Source organism: Solanum pennellii, chromosome 1, assembly GCF_001406875.1.
Source record: "Solanum pennellii chromosome 1, SPENNV200".
Classification (NCBI taxonomy): domain Eukaryota; kingdom Viridiplantae; phylum Streptophyta; class Magnoliopsida; order Solanales; family Solanaceae; genus Solanum; species Solanum pennellii.
This window is the reverse complement of record NC_028637.1, coordinates 91391260-91414511: the sequence shown is the minus strand read 5'-3', so window position 1 is coordinate 91414511 and position 23252 is coordinate 91391260. Positions and strand designations below refer to the sequence as shown.

The following is a 23252-nucleotide window of genomic DNA, read 5'->3' as shown; positions in this document are numbered from 1 at the left end:
ATACAATCTACATATTTTATCCTTTCCAATCTCCACTCATGAGATTTTACTGATTATATTATTATTGCAAAAGTCTTAGACAAAACACATGAAAAAAGAATTATATTAGTAAAAGATTGATTCAAACAGTGCATTTACTAAAGAAAAAATCACCACCACTAATGAACAGAAGCTAAATGCTTCCACAATCTGACACAAACAACAAAAACTAAACCAAATAAATAAAGGGAAGTAGCTATCAAAGTCCAACATCAAATTCAGCCCGATGAACTAAAGCTCCCACGGGTCCTGGGAAAGGGCTAAACCACGAGGATTTATTGTACGTAGTCTTATCCAACACCAAATTCAGCATGGCTACAAATTCATATCGTCACAACAAGCTGTCTGTTTTTGCAGGTAATCTTCTGAAGAAACTTAAGGGCACAGAAGGGAGTTTCTCTCTGAATTTTGGATGCCTCATTGTATAGAATCCTATAAGACTCACTAAAATAGTAAAAGGAGTGACATATAGCACTATTGATGCAACCAAACAGAAGATAAGAAAAAGTGCAGTAGCTCTTGGATCTCTCCAAGTTAACAAGTTATAGAATCTTTCCCCTTGATTAGCTAAATCCCCTGCAACAGCTTGCATTCTTGATCCAATGCTTCTTAATCTGTCATACCTCATTCTCACAGCATCATTGTTTCGAGACGTTGGAAAAGTGTCAAACTCCTCATCCAATTCATCCCAAGGTACTCTTTCAGCTTGTGACAACTTGATGTCCATGTGTGGTGGCTTTCTAGGCCTCATTCTGTAGTTCCATGTCCCGATCAAGAAAACAACGACAAACATGCTGCTTAAGATCAGCCTCGGGAAGCAAACGAATAGGAAGAATATGATGTGCACTAGCACTGTTGTGATAGGGTTCTTCCAAGTGCAAATCCCATTGAACCATTTGCAGATTGCAATTAGGCCTGTTAGGATCCCAGCTATTCTAACATAGTTGGCTTTGCATCTTCTTATGCTCCATGTGTTTGAGCCCACATCAAGCATGTACTCCACCAATTCTCTTCTCAAAGGTGGCTCTGCACGACTTAGCCTCGTGGCAACAATTTGTGTAGCCTGATGCCTTAGATTATCGATCTGGTAATAAGTCAGCGGATGAAGGTAATGAAGAGTTGGTAATAGGGGTTGAGAGTACATAGCCAACACGTTGAATACAGATGAACAAGAAAATCTCACAGCCAGTTGAATTTCACCCATCTTCTTCACCCCTGCTGGTGTCAACACTATGAGAGGATATGAATGAGTGTAAACTCTATTAGTCTCAAGTGTGGAGAGTCTAATCCTTACCTTCCCAATTTTTGAATCCTTAGCTTTATCATTTTTATCTTCACCTTGCAAATGACAATTATCAAACACTCCTATCGTGATCACGGTACAAGGATCAAACACCTCCCAAGTGTACTGTTCATTCCAATTGGGATTGAAACTGTTGCTAATTGTTCTTGTCCTAATCCATTTCTGACCATATTTCGCCACACAATAAGGATCTGTTATTCCGCGGCCATCTCTGTTCTTCATTGGTGATAAACCTTGTGCATTCAAGATTCCAAGTTCTAAAACCCCAATACTTGGTTTCCACAACTCCTTGGATGTTGCCTTGAGATCACTGCTATAATGTGTTAATTCATCAAGAACATGATATCCACCATCAAAAGATAACCTCAAATGAACCTTGCTGTTTAGTTTACAAACTTTTTTGTTGCCACCCTCAGACACAACCTCCTTCTCAAGACCATACCACTTACTAATTGGAGTACTAAAATCAACCCTTTTTTCAACATCTTGTAAAGATATCACACACTTCCCCAGCAATTCATCCTTGTTTGGTGCCACCTTATCTTCCACACTCAAAACCAACTGATCCTCAAAAGGTTCTGCAACTACAAACATCAAATCTTCATTCCATGATGGACAAACATTCTTACTCAAAGCATTCTTAGTCCTTAAAACCACATTTCCTAGTGTAATCCTCACGTAAATCTCCGGCTGCAGCCTGTTCTTATTGCCTATCTGCAATTCTTGAGCTTCTATCACATTAACTCTCAGATACCAAAGTCTAGGTGATACATACACCTTAGATTTTATATTCGCAACACCGTCACCATTCACTGCTGTGGCATCTAAATGCAAAGCTTCTTGAAATGCCTCATCAGCTTGTGTCCCTATCCAAACAGCCAACATCAACTCTCCTTTCACTTTTTCCCCTTTCCTATTCTCCAACCAGTACCACTGAGGTGCCAAAGGACTATCTGGAGGTACCCTTTTCGGAACCTCATTGATCTCAAAATGTACTTTTCCAATAAAACCGTCATCAGTATCACCAATTCTTGATTTATCCTTCAAGCAAACTTCAAGAAGTCTTGATTGAATCCGGTCCTTCAACACGACAAACACTTGGTTCCACTCAGGACTAGACTTGTCTTCAAAATGCAAAGTTAGACCCTTTAAATTCCCAAGTAGCACTTCAACAAAAGGATGAAACTTGCTATTACCATCTTTTTTTGAAGGTATGTCCTTTGCTTTAACTACCCTTACATATAAGTAATGCATTTGCTCAACAAGATCAAATGCTGTGCCAAGTCTGTCATTTGCAGTAACTCTTCCACCACCAAGAGTTGGTTTTGTCTCCTTTAGATTAAAATCTTCATTTACTAATGGATATGAATTATGGTTTTGATTTGGATATTGGTTTTGGTTTTTATTTGGATTTTGGTTTTGGTTTTTCTTTTGGTTAGACATGGTATAGCAAGAACAAAAATTGAGCTTGTGAGAGTATTTTCAAGAAGGTAATGAATGTGATCAAGTTTATTTGAAAAGTTTTAACAAGTTCATACAAATAGGGATAGACTCCTAAGATTTTGGTAACTGATAATTGAGTTTTAAATTTTTGAATTAGTGAAGGGGGGTCGCTAATGAAGCGTTAGCCTAAATAAATAATATTATTTTTGCTTAAAAACAGTATAAAATTTAGATTGAAAGAAAACATTTTAAAATGTCTAGTCTTTGTATTTAGATGATATTTTAGAATCTTGACTTAATCTACTCAAATCATCATATTGGTAAATACAATTTTCAAAAAATTATTGAAATACATGTGTCTTATGTTTTTCTTATTTATAATATTCTTTTTTATTTTTAAAAAATTCTAAAATCTCGTATTTCTATTAATATATCTGAGCTACATATTAATGTATATGAGCTGCATATTATGTATCCGATTTATTTACTGATGTATCTGAGCTAGTTTTTAATGTAAATGAGCTACATATTATGTGTTCGAGCTAGTTTCAAATGTATCCGAGCTACATATTATGTATCCGTTATAATGTATTCGTAATACTCTTTAATGTATTGAGATATATATTAATATATTCGATTTGTGTTGCTTTTTAAGCGATTAATATAATTACAAACTAAAGAGGGATAGATTGTAATTCATACTAAAACTATGTGAATCTAAAAGCTACTAAATTTTGATTGTAATATCTTATTTATTTGAATTAATCTCATGAACAGTACTTTGCAAAATTAGAGCGATAAAATAAAAAAGTTTGAGAAAAATAAGAAAAAAATTTATATAGGTATTTTGTTTAAAATTTTGATTTAGTCGACGGAGGCATTTTTTGGAATTAGATATTTAATTAAGGATGAAATCTGATTTAATTAGTAACTGATAATGGAAGGCCATATGCTAAAGGTGGAGAAAATTAATTGGGTTTTAAACGTTTAAATTAGTCATTCTATTAGTGATGAATTCTGATTTGGTTCTAACTAATTCTCCTTATTTAACTATAACAATTATTAATTATTTAAAAAGACGCGAGATAAACGAAGAAGAGAAGATAAAAAATATTTATCCGGCCTTATTCTTCGATAAATATTTAAAATTATTTTTTAATTTTGAATTTGAAATCGATGATATAAATAATGAACAGAGTTGATTTGCATGTATTTACTATTAGTAGTATTTTATTTTTGGGGATTCAATATTAGCTAGTACTTTTTCCTCTCTATTTAGTTGTCAAAATTTAATTTAACACACCTATTAAAAAATAAATAATTGACCATTATTAATTAATAGAGTCTATTCCAATACCTTAAAGTGTTATTGAAATTTGAAGGTGCATTTATTGTCTTAATTATATACCAATTACCTACCAACGTTATGATTCTTAATTTGCAAGTTGACTCAAACTTTTTAAACGGCAATTATTCTTGTGTGTTTTCGAAAAAAAAAAGGTTCATTTGCAAAACATAATTTAATTCAAAATTAATTAGCTTAAATAAATCACATTTTAAGCTATTATGTTAAAAAAATAATTTTGAATGTGACTTGTTTATTTCAAATAAATTGATTTTTCTAATTAATAACAGAACAAACTTAACTTAAATCTCAAAAAAGTCAAATAATTTGTTGACAATCTTAAAATTCTTTGAATTTTCCATTAATCTAATTGAAGGTTTTCGATGAGGTGATCAACAAGATTAAATGCACCATTTCGACATAAACTTGAAGCCATAAATTTAGTTATTTATTTATTTGCATTCATTCTAACCTCATTACATTACACGCTGATAAGAAGATATTTGATTTAAATATGGCTTTAAATATCAATAAGATGCTATGATCAAAGTAAAAATAATAATGCTGGTAGATACAAAATAAATTAATATTAATATAGGATTAATTATTTATATACATACATTTATTTTTCATAGTTTTCATTATTCCCTATCATTTTAAAATATTTTCAAAAATTTTTATTTACAATTTTTATTTCAATTTGAATTTCAAAAGAATTCTCTCTTTAACAAATCAAAATTAAACCACTAAATTAGGTAATTTTCATATTCTTCGTTGTCATTTTTTCCCATTGTTTTTTTGTTTTTACCCTTTTTTCTTGATACATATGATTCTCCATTGTATTTGATTCACCATTCATCCTTGTTTTATGCAACGGATCATATTCATATTTAAGGTGTTGATATATAATACTAATGTTGTTGAATCTTCAATTAGTTTTATCATGTTCAATATAAATGTACTTGTAATGTATCATTCGATAAATGTACTATCAATCATATTTAAATTTAAAAGGTTATATAGACAAAAACAAATCCGTTGTGTGTTATGTCTCTACACTCTTTAATATTTGCTAAGTAGGCATTTGGCCATGTGATACCACATCACGATATGGTATCGTGAAATGGAATCAGCGTTTGGACATGCGATTTTATGCTGATTTCATCTCATGATTCCATCTCATGAGATGTGATACTATATTCTCCAAAAATCGTGATATGGAATCATATGAGAATACCATATCATGATTTAAGTTATTTTAATATAAAAATTGATTCACAAGTTTATATTTTGTTAAAACAACCCCACATTTATATCTATTAACCATTTGTTTCACATGTAAATAAAATTTATAATCACATCATTACTTTTAAAAATTTATTATTCTCAACAACGTATAGTCACTTTTTGACTCACACTTCCGATTGTTGAGCAATAATTTTTTGTAGAGCCCGTGAAAGGTGTTTTATTTTTACTCAAATATATTGATGAAATAATTACTTAAGTGGAGAACAAATAACTTTGTAATAATTTATTATACGATTTTATGATTTTTTATTTATTTGATAATATTGAATAAACAATTGAGGCTATTGACACAATTCGTAATTATCTTACAGTAATATTTACTAGGTACATTAAAATTATTAATGATACAACCATCCACAAAAATCTAAGATATATATATATTAATGTGTCATCTATATTTATATAGTCTCAATTGTTAATTTATTTATTACATCTACCATATATAATATATTACGATGATATATTTTCATTCAAATCATATCCAAATACAAAGTAATGACCACATCATAATAATAAATACAAAATTATGATACATGTGTGTCATTTACCACTAATACATCAACAAATACGTAAAAATTCTATATGACATCTTACAAATCACATTGATTATATCTCACATAAATTGTTACATAGATGATAGAACACACAATTATGTATTATAACTTTAATATTCCCACATTCCTTTTTTTTTCCTTCATAGAAAGTAGAAAATTCCACTAATATTCACCTTTATTTGGGGAATTTTCGCAAAAAACTACTATAATAAACTTAATTATGTTGTGTAGTTTGCAGTCTATTACACAATGAGGGTTTACATAGTGTGCACAAAATGCTCACACGAAGGCCAGAGCCTATGACAAAGGTTGCAATAGCTGCGGGTTATCTTGGGGTTCAAAAAAAATTAATTATGCTTCATAGCTATAATTTACATATTTACGAGTTGTAGCTATAAGTTTGTATAATTTGGAGGTATGTTTTTTAAATCGAGCTATTTTTGTATAAACTCAAAATAACAAATTTATACAAATACAAACATTTGAACTTTAAACAAATATACAAATTATATTATATAAAAGTTAAAGAAATTTTGATTTCATACAAACTCAAAAACCCAATCCATGTAACTATTACTGAATATTGGACACAAGTGATAATTAACTAGAACTAAAGTCATAATAACTAATTAACCAGTATATATTTGTTTGATCACACAATTCTTTCTAATCTAAACAATGCCATTTAATTAGAGAGAAAAGACATAAATTTACCCCCACATTTATATATTTTACTACCAAATCTATATATTTTATGGTGGCAACAATAGTGATTTCATGGTGGTGTTCATCGAAGAAGAAACAATTGTTATATGGAGATTTTAGTTAAATTTTGACATGACATCTGATGTGGCAGTGATATAACATTGATGTGATCCAAGTGTGATACATTTTTGAGAATAATGCTACACGTCTCATAGATAAAAAAGTTCATTATTTAATAGAAGAGGGGTATATTAATTTAAAGGTGTAACTTACTTTTCGAAACAAATTCATGTGTGAATTTATACCATTTTACCCTTTTAATTAACGCGATTAAACAGAAGTGGCATCTGCGTAAATAACCAAAACCAGTCGGCCCTTTTAAGGAAACACAAAGCGTCAAGTTATTTTATTGCCGCATTGGCGCCACTTTCTCCCGCGGTTTCTGTCTCAGAACCTCAAAAATTTCGAACATAAAACCCCAATTAACTATACACACAGAACTGAGGAGCCGAAGAGAATTAGGTCATCGGAGAATCCTCTGAACTGAAAAGGGTCGCCGCCGTTCGCCGCCAATCACCATCAATCGCCGCCAATCGCCATCAATCGCCGCCAATCGCCGTTTTTGGTTGCTAATTTGTTGACGGAGAAATGTTTTATTCGCACACATTCTTGGCTCGAAAGGGTCCATTAGGGACTGTATGGTGCGCTGCACACTTGCAACACAAGTTGAAGAAGCCTCATTACACTTCTACTAACATTCCATCTACTGTTGGTAGGTTTTCTAATGTCTTTTTTTTTTCTTGAAAAAAATGGTCCCTTTTTATTTGCCCCATTGCCAAGATTTATATTTTCTTTCAATGGATTGTTTTTTTTTTTTGTTTCTTTCTTAGGATTTGAAAAAAGAAAAAAAAATGATTTTGCTAATTTCGCTTGGTTGATATACGATTCTTGTTTTGCTGTTAGTTGGGGTTTTCATGAGATAAACATTTGCTCTTGTGAGTCTTTTTAATTCAAGCTTGGAAGTTTTTATATGAGTATTAGTACTTCAAGATTTTCTCTCTGTTAAAGTAATGCTAGTTGAAGGGTTAGATTGAAATGTTTTTTTTTTTGAGTTTATAATTCGAGTCATTGTTGCTGAGTGTTGATTGAATGTAATTTTATGTATCTAATGTTATTTTTGTTGCTTGATAATTAGTTTATTATTCAGCTCTTGTTTTGCTGATATCAATTAGGATCTTTCTGTGAGATAAAGATTTATTCTTTTACATTAAAGATTGCATTTTTGATTGAAGTATTGGAATTTGGTTTGATACGGAAGTTTTTATCATTTGCAAAGATGAATTGATTTCTAATATAGTGGAGAAATTTTCTTCTGTTCTAATCGTGATAGTTGAACTCTTGGACTAGTCTGTGCTTATGTACAATGTATTGTCACCTGTGTTGTTAGTTATTCATTGATCATTTTAAGGAGGTCAAAAATGAAAACTTTCATTCTTGAAATTTAAGCGGTAAAATTGTCTGAAGATATGCATGTCCCAGACATATGATAATGATTGAATAGGGGGAAGGAGGACATGATGGGCTGTTTTTAAGCTGTGAAAAAAATTAATATATTTAAGGAGACTGGACTACTTTAACTCTAAGCATAAAAGATTGGAACTTGAACTTAGACACTACATCAACTCTTAAGTTCTTAGGTAAGAAGGAGAGAACAAATTTGTTCATCACACAAATAAAATAAGGTCCATTGGAATCTTTTGTATGATAAAAGTGAACTCTGGATCTTTCTCTTGAAAGAGATTAAAGATTTGAAGTTTAGATGATTCTACCCATGACTTTATTTGGGGAAAGGATCAAATTTGCATCTAAATTATTTGAAATGTAACTGTGTTCTTTGTTTCGTGTTGGGCACAAAAATGCCTTTATCAATAACCGAATAGCTCAAAAATTGGCCCGTTTCCATTTCTCGATAAGTGATAGAATATAATAAAGATAAGATGGCATTTATAGGGAAGCTTTCAGGGTGTAATGGAAAGGGGTTGGACAAGTCAAGTACATAAGTATGTTCTTAGAATTTGGACATAATGCAAATAACAATACCAATCATTACAACAATTTTTTGCTTGATATTGACTGAGCTATAGAGAAAGAAAGACATAATTGTCCCATTTCATATACTTAACTATGAGGACATTTTTTAGCTACTTGATTGACGATAAGGGTATTTTTGTGCCAAAACTAACGGAGGGCAAAGAGGATCCCCTTTTGAATCATTTAGGGGCAAGATGGGATTTTTCTTTTCCTTTTTATTATGTCATATTATTTAGGAATGTTGCAGATTTATCTTATGCTGGACACTAAATCTTGAACATATTTAACCTTAAACATTCAGTGGTACAAATGATGTTTTTTTCCTGGTATATGCCAAATGTACTTTGTTTTAATTAGTTAGTCTTTGATGCTTTCTTGGGTACTCCGTGGAACAATCAAGGTGCGTATAAGCCAGAAAGGATGTATAAGTTGCTCTACACAAGTACATAGCAGTAGCTTTGATATGCATATGATGTTTTTTTGTTTTTTTTTGCTGATGATACTGTTCCTTTTTTTTTTGAAATCTATTTGTAGAGCGCATCATGACTCCTGAAGTACCTATTGCACTGCGAACATCTGGCCATCTTCTACTTGGAGTTGTTCGGATATACTCGAAGCAGGTTGAATACTTTTCCGAGGACTGCAAAACACTACTAATGGGAGTTATAAAGGCCTTCTCGTCCACAAATGTCAATCTCCCAGAAGATGCCACTCATGCACCATACAGCTCCATCACTTTACCAGAAACATTTGAACTTGATGCCGTCGTTTTTGATGAAGATCTTGACCTGAATAGGTAAGTATCTGTAGTACTTTTTTAGTTGTCATCTTGAATCTGTAGTTAGTTATACGTGCATTTGGAATTCCAGGATTAAGGATACTCATGTTAAAAGTTACGAAGAGATAACTTTGGAAGGTATGTATCATGTTTACTTTAACTCTTCTTTTTTGTATCTTTTTCTGTTTCATTTTCAATTGAACTTTCATTTCTGAAATTTTCCATGTATAGATCAAGTTGTATCGCATGAAGATCAGTATGTTGCTATTTTCATTGATGAGGTGGGTAAATCTTTTGCTTCATAATTAGCAGGGAAGTTTCGATTTATTCAGTTAAGTTGCAACACTAGTTTGACAAAGAGTTTGTTTTTACAGGACACAGTGAGGAGTTTGTCAAAATCAGGTGAAGTTTCTGGATTAGGTGCCATGCCTATGGTGATAGAGTATGCATCTTATTGACTATAGATGTGGATTGTTTCTGTTTATTGCCATGTTTGTAATAGACATTTCTTTGATGATGCAGTTCTGATCCTTCAAATTTAGATGAAACTGCTGCTCAACCCCAACATTCTTCCCCTAAGAATCAGGAAGGACTAAACAAAAGAACTGTTGGTGATGACATCCCTCAAGATTTTCCAGATATTGAACTCATGCGTGACGCTGTCCATGATCACAGTTTTGAGAATGTTCCCTTGTGGTCTGACCGAGGGAATGATGTGATGGAACCAGATAGAGTTCTGGAGGAACAGATCATGAGAGACAAGGAAACTGCAAGTCCAGTTGTGAAAGAGATATTGGCTCCCGGAGGACATTCAATCCCATCTCAACAACGACAAGAACCACCATCAACTACTTCAGCGGATGCTCATGAATTTGCTGATCCACAGATATCATTTGGTGGGTGCTTGCATGCAGGGTTCTTATTATTAAACTGAAATTACATATTTGCCATGTTAATATTCTAACATGAAACTTCTTCTTTTCTTGGATATTCAGGGCATCAGTCACCTGATTTAGCACTTCTTTCAACACCTCCTCTCGAGGCGCCAAAAATAAGAAGAAAGCGAAAGCTACTCATCTATGATAAGGACATAGTATTGCCAAATAAGTATGTTAATATTTTATCATCATTAACTATATATTTTCTTCAACCATTGGTATTTTGACAATGTATCATGTTCAACTCTACAGTGAGATGAAAAGGAGACTAAAGGGCATTGGTATAAAATCACGCGAAAAGAAGAAGGTTCCTTGTTTTTCTTTGGACATCTGGAAACAAAACCAGAGACTAAGAAAAGATGGAATTTTCTTTGAGCCTTTAATTACTGGTGGGTGTCTCACAGCCATTATCTAATGAGTCTAATGTTCTTCACCTAAAAATTCAACTTCTGTTGATCTGTAGGATTATGCGATGATCTTTGCAATATCTACAAGAAAGACTTCATTTCCGCAAAAGTCCAGATGGCTTCCCCACAGGAAGCCCCTCCATCTGGGAATGATCTTCCGGTGGAAATTGAAAGATTACGTGATAACCAAGACCTTGCAAGCACTAGTTTGCTGTCTGAGATTTTGCCTTCACCAAATAGGCCTATTTCCTCTCCACAGATGTCTATGCCTTCCCCAAGTAGGCTCATTTCTTCTCCACTGATGTCCATGCCTTCCACAAGCAGAAGAGATGACTTCAGTCCTGCTACTACAACTTTAGGGACAGAATCTAGTCAGATAGGAAGAACCATGGATAGTGGGGTGCAGCCCACGCCCGACCCAGCAGCATCTACTGGGCATGTTGGTTCTCATATGGAGACCCCTTCAACATGGTTTGGAGAAGGACTAGGTGTGGAGGATACTGTCCTATCTGATATTCCTGAGTTTGATAATTCTGCTGGGGTACGTTCGATCATGGTCACTTTCTATTAAATTGTGAATCTACTTTGATATTCATCTTGATAACTTTTTCAGCAGCTTTGTATCATCCGTAGTAGTCTCATTAACCCTTTCAACACATCTTTAATAAATTTTAGACTGAGATTTGTAAATGGCTTATATTTTAACATTCTTGTGGTTATTCTCATTCAATGCTTTATTACCTAGTGCACTGCTATGGTCAACTTGTCACCCTATATGACTATTCAACTAGTTCTTCCTTTCTTTGCATCTGATAAATCACTAAATGCCATTGCAGGATCTAAGTTTTCTAGAACAAGATGACGACACTCCTATTGGTACGCTAAGAACCTCTTCTTTTTTTTTTCCTTTTAGTTTGAGGGTTTGAATTGATTTGGATAATGTTGGTCAATTTTATCTACTAATGTCTGCAGCATTGCATTTCTGTTTTTGTTCTTAATGATGTAATATATGCCTGAAGCTTGTATGTCCATATGCTAAAACCAGGACTTCGAGGAACTCCTTTATCAAGTAAGCAAAGGGGAACGCCAGAGTTTGACACATTATCTGCTAGGACAAGGTAACATTCCTTGAACATTCTTCTCATATATATTTACTTTGCAGGATAGTCTTTTAACTCTATGATTGCAGAGCTGTGGCTCAATATTTGAAGGGGCAGTCACCAGTAACCCCCATCTCAGAAGAGACGGGAGATATCAGCTTAAATGCAATTTTAGAAGGCAAAAAGAGAAGAATATGCGCCCGGATGTTTTATGAGACTCTGGTAAGTCCTCTACAATATTTTCATGATTAATTGCTCTTACTTGGGGACACAAGTCATTTTTTCATTTTGAACTCTTTGTGGGTGTTTGAATTGAGTCAAGAAAAGGTGTATATATAAGTTTCTCTGTTTAGTTGTCTATGGTATATGCTTATTGCTTAGTCAATCATATTTGGTATAATGTGTATAGTTTTAGGAGTTATTTCATAAGATCCTTACCGTCATCCTTCTGGAAATTGAATACAGGTGTTGGAGAATTGTGGACTTGTACGTGCAAATCAACATGAACCTTATGGTGATATAACTCTGAAAGTGACTTCCAAACTGACGGAGAAATTTTCAAGCTGAGACCATTGTGTAGAACTATATATAAAGGTATAATTTGTCCTAGTTTTGACTGCACCCTTTCTTCTGCTTAAATAAAAATTAAAGACACAGTCGTCTTATTAGCTTAGTTTTGACCTGTCAATGCAGAAAAGTTTAAGAGGTAGATTTATCCCAAAGCTTCAGTTAATATGTTATAAATGCAACCGAAAGAAAAAAACCCAATGCTTTTCATATAGATGAAGACTTGTATCTTGATTCTTTTACTCATTTCATAGTGGGAAGAGTTGCAGGAAATTGTTTGATAACACCTTTTTCTTATTTATTTCTCAATGATATCCGATGATCAAGACTCTAAAGCAGCAGCCCTGTGCACGCACACACATACATATATTATAGAATATTGCTTTGTTGACGCATCAGGGTGTGATTTTCCTTCTGTAAAATGCAGTTAAATACTGTGTAACAATGCAGAAGTTAAATTTTTTTTGGATTGTACTTTGAATAAGCTCTTCTATTTGATGTTTTTAGCACAAATATTTGTATGTTTTTTTTCCTAACAAATCTCAATGTGATTGCAGTTAAAACATTGTACAGAGTACAGAGATGCAGCGGTCATGAAGATGTATAATCCTGGCAGGCATTTTGTCTAAATTATTATGCATTACTAAGTGATTTAAGTTATACAGAACAAGGTGGAAGTGAGATCCGTGATGAATATAATAATCGCAAAATATTCATCATTGTACAAAGATTATCCTGCTTATTGTGCATTTGAGCTGTTCAAACTCTCTTTTTGTATAAGTAATAACAAAATGTTCAACATACTTTATTTCTAAAGACATAAAAATTTCAGCTGGATGCCTTTTGAGTTGCTGCTGCAAATTGAGCTTTGTATAAAGGCACTAATACTTCTCTGTTAGGGAGATTTTCCTTAACAATTCTACAGCACAAGAACTCATCAATCCATTTGCTTAACTTGGGAAACTTTTGTTCAGTCAATAGTTCCATCCCTATTGCTTCTTGAATTGCTCCAAACCAGAGAGCTATGTAACTGGCAACGATGTCGACGAATCCAATGCTGTCTCCTCCAAAGAACTTCTTGTTTTGAAGCTCATTGTCAAGATATTTTAAGACCTCAAAAGTTTCATCACAACCTTTCTCCCTTTCTTCTCCTTTGCCATAACAAACTTTGTACATTGCTCCCATTAACTGATGACACATTCTTGTTAGTAGACAATAACATAAATTAAATGTAAAACACTTTGTACTCTTTTTAGATCTAAAGCAATCTCTTCTAAGTTCAAACTTCATAGTATAGTTGTAGTAATATAGTTGTGTGTTTGGTAGGAAGGAAAAAAGTTTCCTATAGGAAAATATTTTTTGAAAAATAATTGATTTTCTTATCTTTTTAAAAAATTAGGGGTATGGGAGGTGAGGAATTATACCTAGTTCAGATACTCAATCAACTAAGCTACTAAGATTTCTCAAATGATTTTCTTATTCTTGACGAAACTTGTTTTTCTTACTCTTATTAAGAAAGTCATTTTACTTATTCTTAAAAAACTCACCTTATTTCTTTTGATAATCAAACATAAGAAAATCGAAACATATCATGCATAGACTAATTGACTCTACTCGTTGCGAATTTAAATTAGTTGGTTAGATATGAAAAAGATAAATTTACTAGTAAGTGGGAAAAATATATATGTACCTTTTCATCAATTAACTTAGCCAAGAAACGAGCCATGGATCTTTGATATGGATGTTTAGGCAAGAGGGGAATAGTATTATTTTCCCAAGTATCATCAATATATTCAAGAATTATTATTGATTCACATATTGGCTTCCCATTATGCACAAGAACTGGAACTTGTTTATAAATTGGATTATATTTTACAAGTTCATCACTCTTATTGGATCTATCTTCTTCAATATATTCATATTTGATCCCTTTCAACTTCAAGGCTAATTCAACTCTTTTATTAAATGGCCCTGCAAAAATACCATGAACTTTCACCTCTCCCATATTTGTATCATTAATTTTTTTTTTACATGGAGAAAGTATACTTTTTTTTTTGTATATAAAGGGAACAATAATTTCATTATTTAATGGAGAGGTAAAAAATATGGACTTTTCTTTTAAGGATATGACTTGAGCACTTACCTCATATCATGTCATGTCCACTAATTTAGGAGAATCGAGATTTTACTAATCAGGTGAAAGTTTAAATAATCAATCAATTGAGTTATTATAGTTATTTACACAATTTATGAGTTGCGTTGTTTAAGAATCGGACGAGTTTAAAATCTCTTTAGATGTGCCTAATGAAAATTTTTGAATTTTAATAGTCGATCTCGACTTGTTTCGGAATAAGGTTCAGTACTTATAAGTGCCTCAGCATCTAGAATGTCCTTAATTATGATTGATTAATTAATTAATTAATATGGCTGCTACAAAGTATTATTACCATCATTTTTAGAGAAGACTAGTCATCATGAAATATGAGTCCAATTTAAAAGTGTTTTATAATGTATACATTACGTCCAGGATAGAAAAAAGCTTAGTGATAAAGAATTAGTTAATTTGGACTAAACAATTAACATTGATATTTCTTTGCCGTCTTTAAAAAGGAAATTAAGCACTTACTCTCTCCGTTCGGAATAATTTGTCATGTTATGCTTATAGAAAGTTAATTTGATTAATTTTTAAAGGTAAATTGGATCACATTAATTCAATATTTTAAACAAAAAAATTAGATATTCTAAAACTATATGAAAAATACTATAAATTACAATTTTTTGCGTATTAATATGATGAAAAATACATCTTAAAATGTTAGTCAAAGTTTTTACAATTTTGACTCTAAAAATAAGAACTATGACAAATAATACCGGACGAAGAGAGTAATAAAGATATGCTTAAGTCTTTAATATCGTTACACATGTCAAATTGATATGGATTCACCTAGAATTAACTAGTGATCATGTTGGGTGATATATCCTTCAATACAACATGATGTTTATTTTGTATATTAAAAGTACTTCAAGACTTTAATCAATGAGAATTATTCAAAATTAAGTTGATCATAAGTTTGGGTGGGTGAATAATGACTAACTTATTTTATTCACTTAATTCAGTTCATTTAATAATGGAGATGATATGTAATTTAAGAATGACCATATGAAAATTATCCAAATAATTTTAGAAAGAGATTTTTTATTTGATTTACTATTGTTAGTCATAATATAAGGAACCACGTTTTATTAGGTACTTAAAAACAAACAAATTATAAGAAAATAAATGAAAATTCTTAAAACTTAGTAAAAAGTAAGCAAATTTAGTTATGAGTAATGAGTCATTTTAAACTTATTTAATCTCAAATAACTTTCCAATGAACTAATAATAATCTGTTTATATTAATTCAATCACCACATGCCACCTAACCTAGATCACTATACAAGACTAGTTGTAAAAAGCTATGTTAAGATTAATATTTTTAATTCATGAGGAGAAAGTGCAGCACAGAAAAAGACCCCAAACATTAAAATCTACCTTAAAAAGCACAAAATTCATCAATTGCTTAAAAAATCAACAAAAAAAATAAATATGCGCAACTACCGTATGCATTTTTTCTATCTCCCTTTAGTTAATTATCAATCAATACTCTTAACTGTGAATATAAATTGATACCTTCAATTAAATAAAATATATACTTTATCACAATTTATTTGACACATTTTATTTTTTAAGAGCCAAATATTTTAAGTTTGATCGAGAGTTTGCATATGGAATCGTTCATTTTTTTATGTATTTATAAAATGCATATAGAATACTATAAAGTCACAATAATTGATAATTCAAGAACTATAAAAAATTTACAATAAAATATAAACTTATTTGAACCTTAAAATCTAAAAAATGCTACATAAAATAAGACGAAGAAAAACATATTTATATAATATCAAAATAATTTTATAAATCAAATTACTCCACAGAGTTGTCCTGACTTTTCTAAGTTGTTAATTATCTAACAAAATATTAATTATTTATTCGTTAGATACTTGCCATGTGTCAAAGAAAAATGTGATGGCTAGCTGCATTGAGACTAAGGCCTCATTTATTTGCACTTAATGGATGTCTGAATCTTAATTATTCAAATTCAGCCTATTAAGTACATTTAGTTTTTAGGTCTGAATCTAAATCATTCAGATTCAGCCAATTAACTTTATTTGTTTTCTTTTTTAAAAAACTTCTTAATGGGTCTGAAGAGGTCTGAATGAATCAGATCGGTAGATTATCAAATAATAAATATCGTCAACATTCAGACTCGTTTAATAAGTTATCAAATAATAAATATCGCTAACATTCAGACTCGTTTAATAAGTTATCAAATAATAAATATTATTTTTTTTAGGCGTGCCTTTTTATCTCATAACTAAGAACTTTTATTGAGAATTGTAACTAATTATCTATGTTAACAGTAGCTTAACAGTGCATTAACAAATTCTGTTAGTTAGTTAGATTAGTTAGTTACTTAGTTAGTTATTTTTTGATTCCTTTCTAGAAGATTCTCAATCACATGTATATAGTGTATTGTTGATGTATGGAAGTGCAGTTTTTGCCTGGCTGAATTCACAAGATCTCCCTTCTTCTCTTCTTCTCATTCTTTGTCGATCACCATTGATGGCCAGCTATCCACAGGAAGCTGTGTTGTATACTTTTACTCACTGATACAGTGAGTTTTGATANCTATAGTTGTAGCTGTTCTTCATTTCCAGCTTCATCTTGTAATAAATCATCTGTTAAACAGTCTAGAAAGGTTCCTGTAGTCTTTGATAATCCTTCTACTAATAATGCAGAAGTATTGAACAATTGTACATCTCCTGTATCTCTGAAAGATGGTGTGGATTTACTATGGCATAATAGACTTGGCCATGTACCTTTTGTGAAAATGAGAAATATACCTACTATTCCTATTAAGTTTTCTGCTAAACAGCCTTTCACATGCACCATATGTCCAATGGCAAGACAAGTCAGGTTACCATTTACCCCAAGCACAACACATTCTAAGAACATTTTTGAACTACTTCATATTGATTTATGGGGTCCTTATCATGTTTCCACATATGACAATTGCAAATATTTTATTACCTTAGTGGATGACTACAGTAGAGCTACCTGGACATATTTGTTAAGCACCAAAAGCAATGCCATACAAGTCCTTCAAACCTTTGTTAACATGATAGAGAACCAGTTCCAAACAACTGTAAAATGCATCAGGTCAGACAATGGTTTAGAATTCAATAATAATGAAACACTCAAATTCTTCCAAGCTAAAGGTATCACACATCAGAAAAGTTGCCCCTATACACCACAACAAAACAGCATAGTAGAGAGAAAGCACAGATACCTACTTGAAACAGCTAGAGCTCTCCTCTTTCAGTCCAAATTACCTACCAAGTATTGGGGTGATTGTATTCTTACATCCACTTACATCATTAACAGACTTCCTTCCACATTTCTTCAAAACAAATGTCCTTATGAGATGCTCTATAAAGAAAAACCAAAGTATAGTCAATTAAGGTCATTTGGATGTCTATGTTATCCTACACTACCTAAGGTTCATAGAGACAAATTAGAACCAAGAACCACCCCTCATATCTTTTTAGGATATCCCTCTGGAATCAAAGGGTACAAGGTAATGAGTCTTGCCACAAGGAAAATACAAATCTCAAGAGATGTGATTTTTCATGAAAAAATTTTTCCATTTGTTTTATCTTCAGAAAACAGCATGTTTCCTTCTATTTCAAAATCTTGTTCTACTGATTTCTGTGAACCTTGTGATACACTGTTGAACAACCATTTGGATGTAATTGATGATCATACAACTCTGTCTCTTAATCCTACATCACCACATTCCTCACCAACTGTACAAACTGAGTTATCAAGTCCACCTATACCACAAAGGAAATCCAACAGAGTAGTTAAGACACCTCATCATTTGAAAGACTATATTCTTTCACTTCCTAAGCTAAAAACCAACTCAAATCCTGTTTCCAACATCAATACCATTTCCAACAATAACCTGGCCTCTAATACATTCCTTAATAAATACCATTACATAAGCCCTGAGGTCATTGCTTCTAAAAGTCAAGTATTGGTTGAAAACATTTGTTGTGACAGTGAACCATGTTCATATGAAGAAGCTGCAAACAATCCTGCATGGCAAAAGGCAATGGAACAGGAATTTGATGCTCTACATGCAAATGAAACTTGGGATCTAGTTAAACTACCTATAGGTAAACAAGCCATTGGATGTAAATGGGTTTATAAGGTGAAACATAAAGCTGATGGTAGCATAGAAAGGTTCAAGGCCAGATTGGTGGTTAAGGGATACACTCAAAAGGCTGGGATAGATTACACTGAGACATATTCACCTGTTGTCAAAATGACTACTGTAAGAACATTGATAGCATGTGCTGTGAAAAAGGGCTGGGAGTTGTTTCAACTTGATGTCAACAATGCTTTTCTACATGGTGATTTGCATGAAGAAGTATATATGTCAGTGCCTCAAGGTCTTGATGTAGGTGAGCCAGGTCTTGTTTGCAAGCTTAACAAGTCCTTATATGGCCTTAAACAAGCCAGCAGACAGTGGTATGCTAAATTGACTGAGGCATTGTCTCTTAGAGGCTATACACACTCACATTATGATCATTCTTTGTTCCACAAGAAATCTAATTCACTGGTGGTGTTTGTGGCAGTTTATGTTGATGACATAGTTTTGACAGGCACAGACACAATTGAGATCACTCAACTGAAAATGTACTTGGATAAGACATTCAAAATCAAGGATCTTGGTAGACTTCACTATTTCTTGGGCATGGAAATACTTGACACTGCAGGAGGGGTTCTTATTTCACAAAGGAAGTTTGTATTAGACTTACTGAAGGAATATGAGTGTTCTAACTACACATCTTTATCATCCCCCCTTGATCCAAATGTTAAACTCAGGGCTAAGGAAGGAGCTCCTCTCTCTGATCCTACTTATTACAGGAAACTTGTGGGAAAGTTGAATTTCCTCACAAACACTAGAATGGATATAGCCTTCAGTGTCCAACAGCTGAGCCAGTACATGCAGGATCCTAGACTTCCTCATCTACAGGCAGCTTTTCACCTACTTAGATATATAAAACAGGATCCTACATTGGGAGTTTATTTGTCAAGAAATCCTGATTGTAACATGAGAGCATACTGTGATTCAGATTGGGCTACATGTCCAGATTCCAGAAGGTCTGTAAGTGGTTACTTAGTATTACTTGGAGACAGCCCTATTAGCTGGAAGTCTAAGAAACAAGAAATAATTTCATTATCATCTGCAGAAGCTGAATACAGATCACTTAGGAAAGTGGTAGGTGAATTGGTTTGGTTACAAAGACTGATCATTGAGTTAACTATTCCTCACACTTCTCCCATTGCTGTGTATTGTGATAGCCAAGCTGCCATTCACATAGCACATAATCCTGTCTTCCATGAAAGAACCAAACACATTGAAGTGGATTGCCATTTTGTACGAGATAAGCTGCAGGAGGGGCTGATCTCAATCCAACATGTGCCTACAAATGAACAATTGGCAGATATTTTTACTAAGTCTCTCAATGGTGTCAAGCATGCTGCAATCTTGAACAAGTTGGCTGTAAGATCATTACCACCAACTTGAGGAGGGGTATTGAGAATTGTAACTAATTATCTATGTTAACAGTAGCTTAACAGTGCATTAACAAATTCTGTTAGTTAGTTAGATTAGTTAGTTACTTAGTTAGTTATTTTTTGATTCCTTTCTAGAAGATTCTCAATCACATGTATATAGTGTATTGTTGATGTATGGAAGTGCAGTTTTTGCCTGGCTGAATTCACAAAATCTCCCTTCTTCTCTTCTTCTCATTCTTTGTCGATCACCATTGATGGCCAGCTATCCACAGGAAGCTGTGTTGTATACTTTTACTCACTGATACAGTGAGTTTTGATAACTTTCTCTCTCTTTTCTCAATCAAACACTATTTTTTCTCTCTTGAATCGGTAAGTTTTCATAAATCCTTTCAAGTTTTTTTTATATTAATAATTTTCTTGTATTGACTATGTCAAGAACATTGTTGGTGTATTGACATTTATCAAGGTTTTTAATGAAAAAAATTGTACTTCCAAATCATGATTATTAAAAGTTTTAAAACTTTTTTTTTAATCAAAAACGATATATTTTGTTGAAATGAAATTTTTATGATATTTTTATTAATTTAATGTTAAATTCACATGCACATTCAGATATTGAAACAAACAGTATTAATTATTTAGTGTTCAGATTTAGAGACCACATCTTAATATTCAGATCAAAACACCTGAATCTTAATGCTAATCTTAATATTCGGATGTGTATTCAGATTCAGACCTCTTAATCTTAATGGAAACAAATGAGGCCTAAACAAACAAAAAATTATTTTAATACCAAAAGCAGACACGAGCCAAAAGTTTAATCCTTCCGTTTTTTAAAAAAAGTGACATGATTTGACTTAGCCCGAAGATTAAGAAAATAAAAAAATAATTTAATTATATAATAAAAATTAAAAAAGAAAAAGCGTCATTCTTTTCTAAACCAATTAAAAAAATACTCCCTCCATTCGCTATTATTTGCCAAGTATACTAAAAATAGTTGTCCAAAATTATTGTTAATTTAAACCATCAAGAAATAATTAGTCACTTTTTCCAATTTTGCCCTTAATAATTACTTTCTGGCGAAATGGTTTGATGGACCCTTGTACTTGTATCTGTTTGTATTCTCAACCCTTCTACTTACCCTTTTATCATTTGAACCCCTGAACCCATCCACCACATCATTTTAAACATAATTTTTGATGTGACATACTATGTGGAAAGATTATACATGGAGCATGTGACACACACAAAACTAGAGCGTCAGACGCCTTGAAAAGTCAGATTTTTACCTTTAAAGACCATCTCTTCTTTATTTTTCACTCAACACCATTGTTAGACAAATTTAAGCTTTTCTCTTGCCTTTTTTCGATTTTTTTCTTTAAATTTCTTCCCTTTTATTTTTGCTTTCGATTTACTCATCTCTTTTTTGTGTTGATTGTATTGTATCTTTGTTGGTTTGATTTTGTTGATCTTCACGATGACGGCTCGATGTAGTCATAAATTCACAAAAACCATTTATTATTCTTAAAGCTTCTTCAAGCTTATCAAGAGTTTTTCATTTTTCAGTACCTTATACCCACAATCACAAAAAAAATACACACAAAATTGAAGTTTTGGAAAAATAAATATGACAAATCGAAAAGAACTATGAGGAAAATTGATTTGCAGCAAAAAGAATGAACTTTGAGAAAATATTTAGGGGTGGGACAATATGTGGGGTGTTAAGAAGCAGAACAAGGAAAATGGTGGGTGAATCCAAAGAAAGAAGGAAAGAAGTGGAATGAATATAAGAAATTTGGTTGGTGTAGGGGCAGCGATTGGGGTGGGGGGAGGGGGGCGAGGCAGCTATGAGTTTGAAGAAGATGACTCCCTCTTTTTTTTTTCTTTCTTTTCATTTATTTATCTTTTAAATTTAATGTTCTTTTCATATTAATATTCATATGTGAATAACTTTTTTATTTTTTTGCCAACGTGCATCATACCACATCAAAAATTGTGTTTAAAATATTTTGTTTGAATGAGTTCAGGGGTCCAGATGACAAAAGGTTGAGTAAAAGGGTTCAGAATACATACATATACAAATATAAGGATCCATCAGACTATTCCAGCTACTACATAACTACTAGTTTCAAAAAGTATTCATCTTAAAGTCACAAGACTAATTTAATATAAAAAAATTTATCATTTTTAATTAATAATTGATACTAGGGTCATATTAATTAATTACTCTTATATTAAATTTTTTTAAAAAAATTATGCATGATGTTATCTTGATAAATAATAGCGGACGTATGGAATGACCATGAAGGTTGAGGTCCTGAGGAATAGTTCTTTTTATTTTTTATTTTTTAAAAAAGAATGTTTCTGCTACGTAATAAATACACTAATTAATAATAAGCTAGTAGTTTTAATAATGTATTTAAGTAAATATTTCAAGTCGAGTTTTGTTTTCGTGTTTGAGATGCATGGTTTGCTTACCTGAACCATCATTTTTTTTTCTTGGACCAAATCCACAATATTCAAAAAAAAAAATAATCTTTTTAAGTCATAGTAAAACAAATAAATTAAAATGAACGGAAAGTATAATTACATAAATTGCCAAAAATATTTTTTTTAAAATGAGGGGTGATAGGGATTGATAAAGAAAAATGAACCTCATTATGTATCTTCTTTTTTAATTTTTACTTGGTCAACAAAAAAGTTAATTTCTTTAATTAAGTGTACATCTTTAATTAATTTCCCTACATATAGTTCTTCTTCTGATGGTTCTATTTAGCTAACTCTCAGTACAAAAAGAATTATATATCCTTTATTAGAAAAAAAATAAAATCATAAGATATGACATTTTTTTCAGTTTTATTGAGTTGTATCAATAGCAACAGTGTTTCTTCAAGAGTTTGTGATAATAGTCAACTCGAGTTGCTTGAATTTATTAAAATTCTGCAAATGAATGGATTGAATCAGATCGGATAGAATGTAACTCTTAA

General features: G+C 32.1%; 3 protein-coding genes across 3 annotated transcripts; 1 reads left to right on the top strand and 2 right to left on the bottom strand.

Moving 5' to 3' along the window:
- Window positions 1–136: 136 nt before the first annotated feature.
- Window positions 137–2785, bottom strand: LOC107024902 (FT-interacting protein 7-like). The gene has a single exon (XM_015225830.2). It carries the CDS (start codon window positions 2783–2785, stop codon window positions 371–373), a length of 2415 nt encoding a protein of 804 aa, XP_015081316.1. The 3' UTR covers window positions 137–370.
- Window positions 2786–7124: 4339 nt separating this feature from the next.
- Window positions 7125–13379, top strand: LOC107011617 (sister chromatid cohesion 1 protein 3). The gene is made up of 14 exons (XM_015211202.2): window positions 7125–7469; window positions 9323–9584; window positions 9658–9704; window positions 9798–9847; window positions 9941–10008; window positions 10089–10462; window positions 10562–10673; window positions 10757–10893; window positions 10968–11452; window positions 11748–11787; window positions 11957–12029; window positions 12101–12233; window positions 12477–12605; window positions 13136–13379. Exons 1-13 carry the CDS (start codon window positions 7346–7348, stop codon window positions 12576–12578), a joined length of 2007 nt encoding a protein of 668 aa, XP_015066688.1. The 5' UTR covers window positions 7125–7345; the 3' UTR covers window positions 12579–12605; window positions 13136–13379.
- Window positions 13239–14618, bottom strand: LOC107011626 (probable glutathione S-transferase). Its single transcript, XM_015211214.2, has 2 exons — window positions 14269–14618; window positions 13239–13766 (listed from the first exon to the last, which is right to left on the bottom strand). The coding sequence occupies exons 1-2, from the start codon at window positions 14581–14583 to the stop codon at window positions 13407–13409; spliced, it is 675 nt and encodes a 224-aa protein (XP_015066700.1). The 5' UTR covers window positions 14584–14618; the 3' UTR covers window positions 13239–13406.
- Window positions 14619–23252: the final 8634 nt, after the last annotated feature.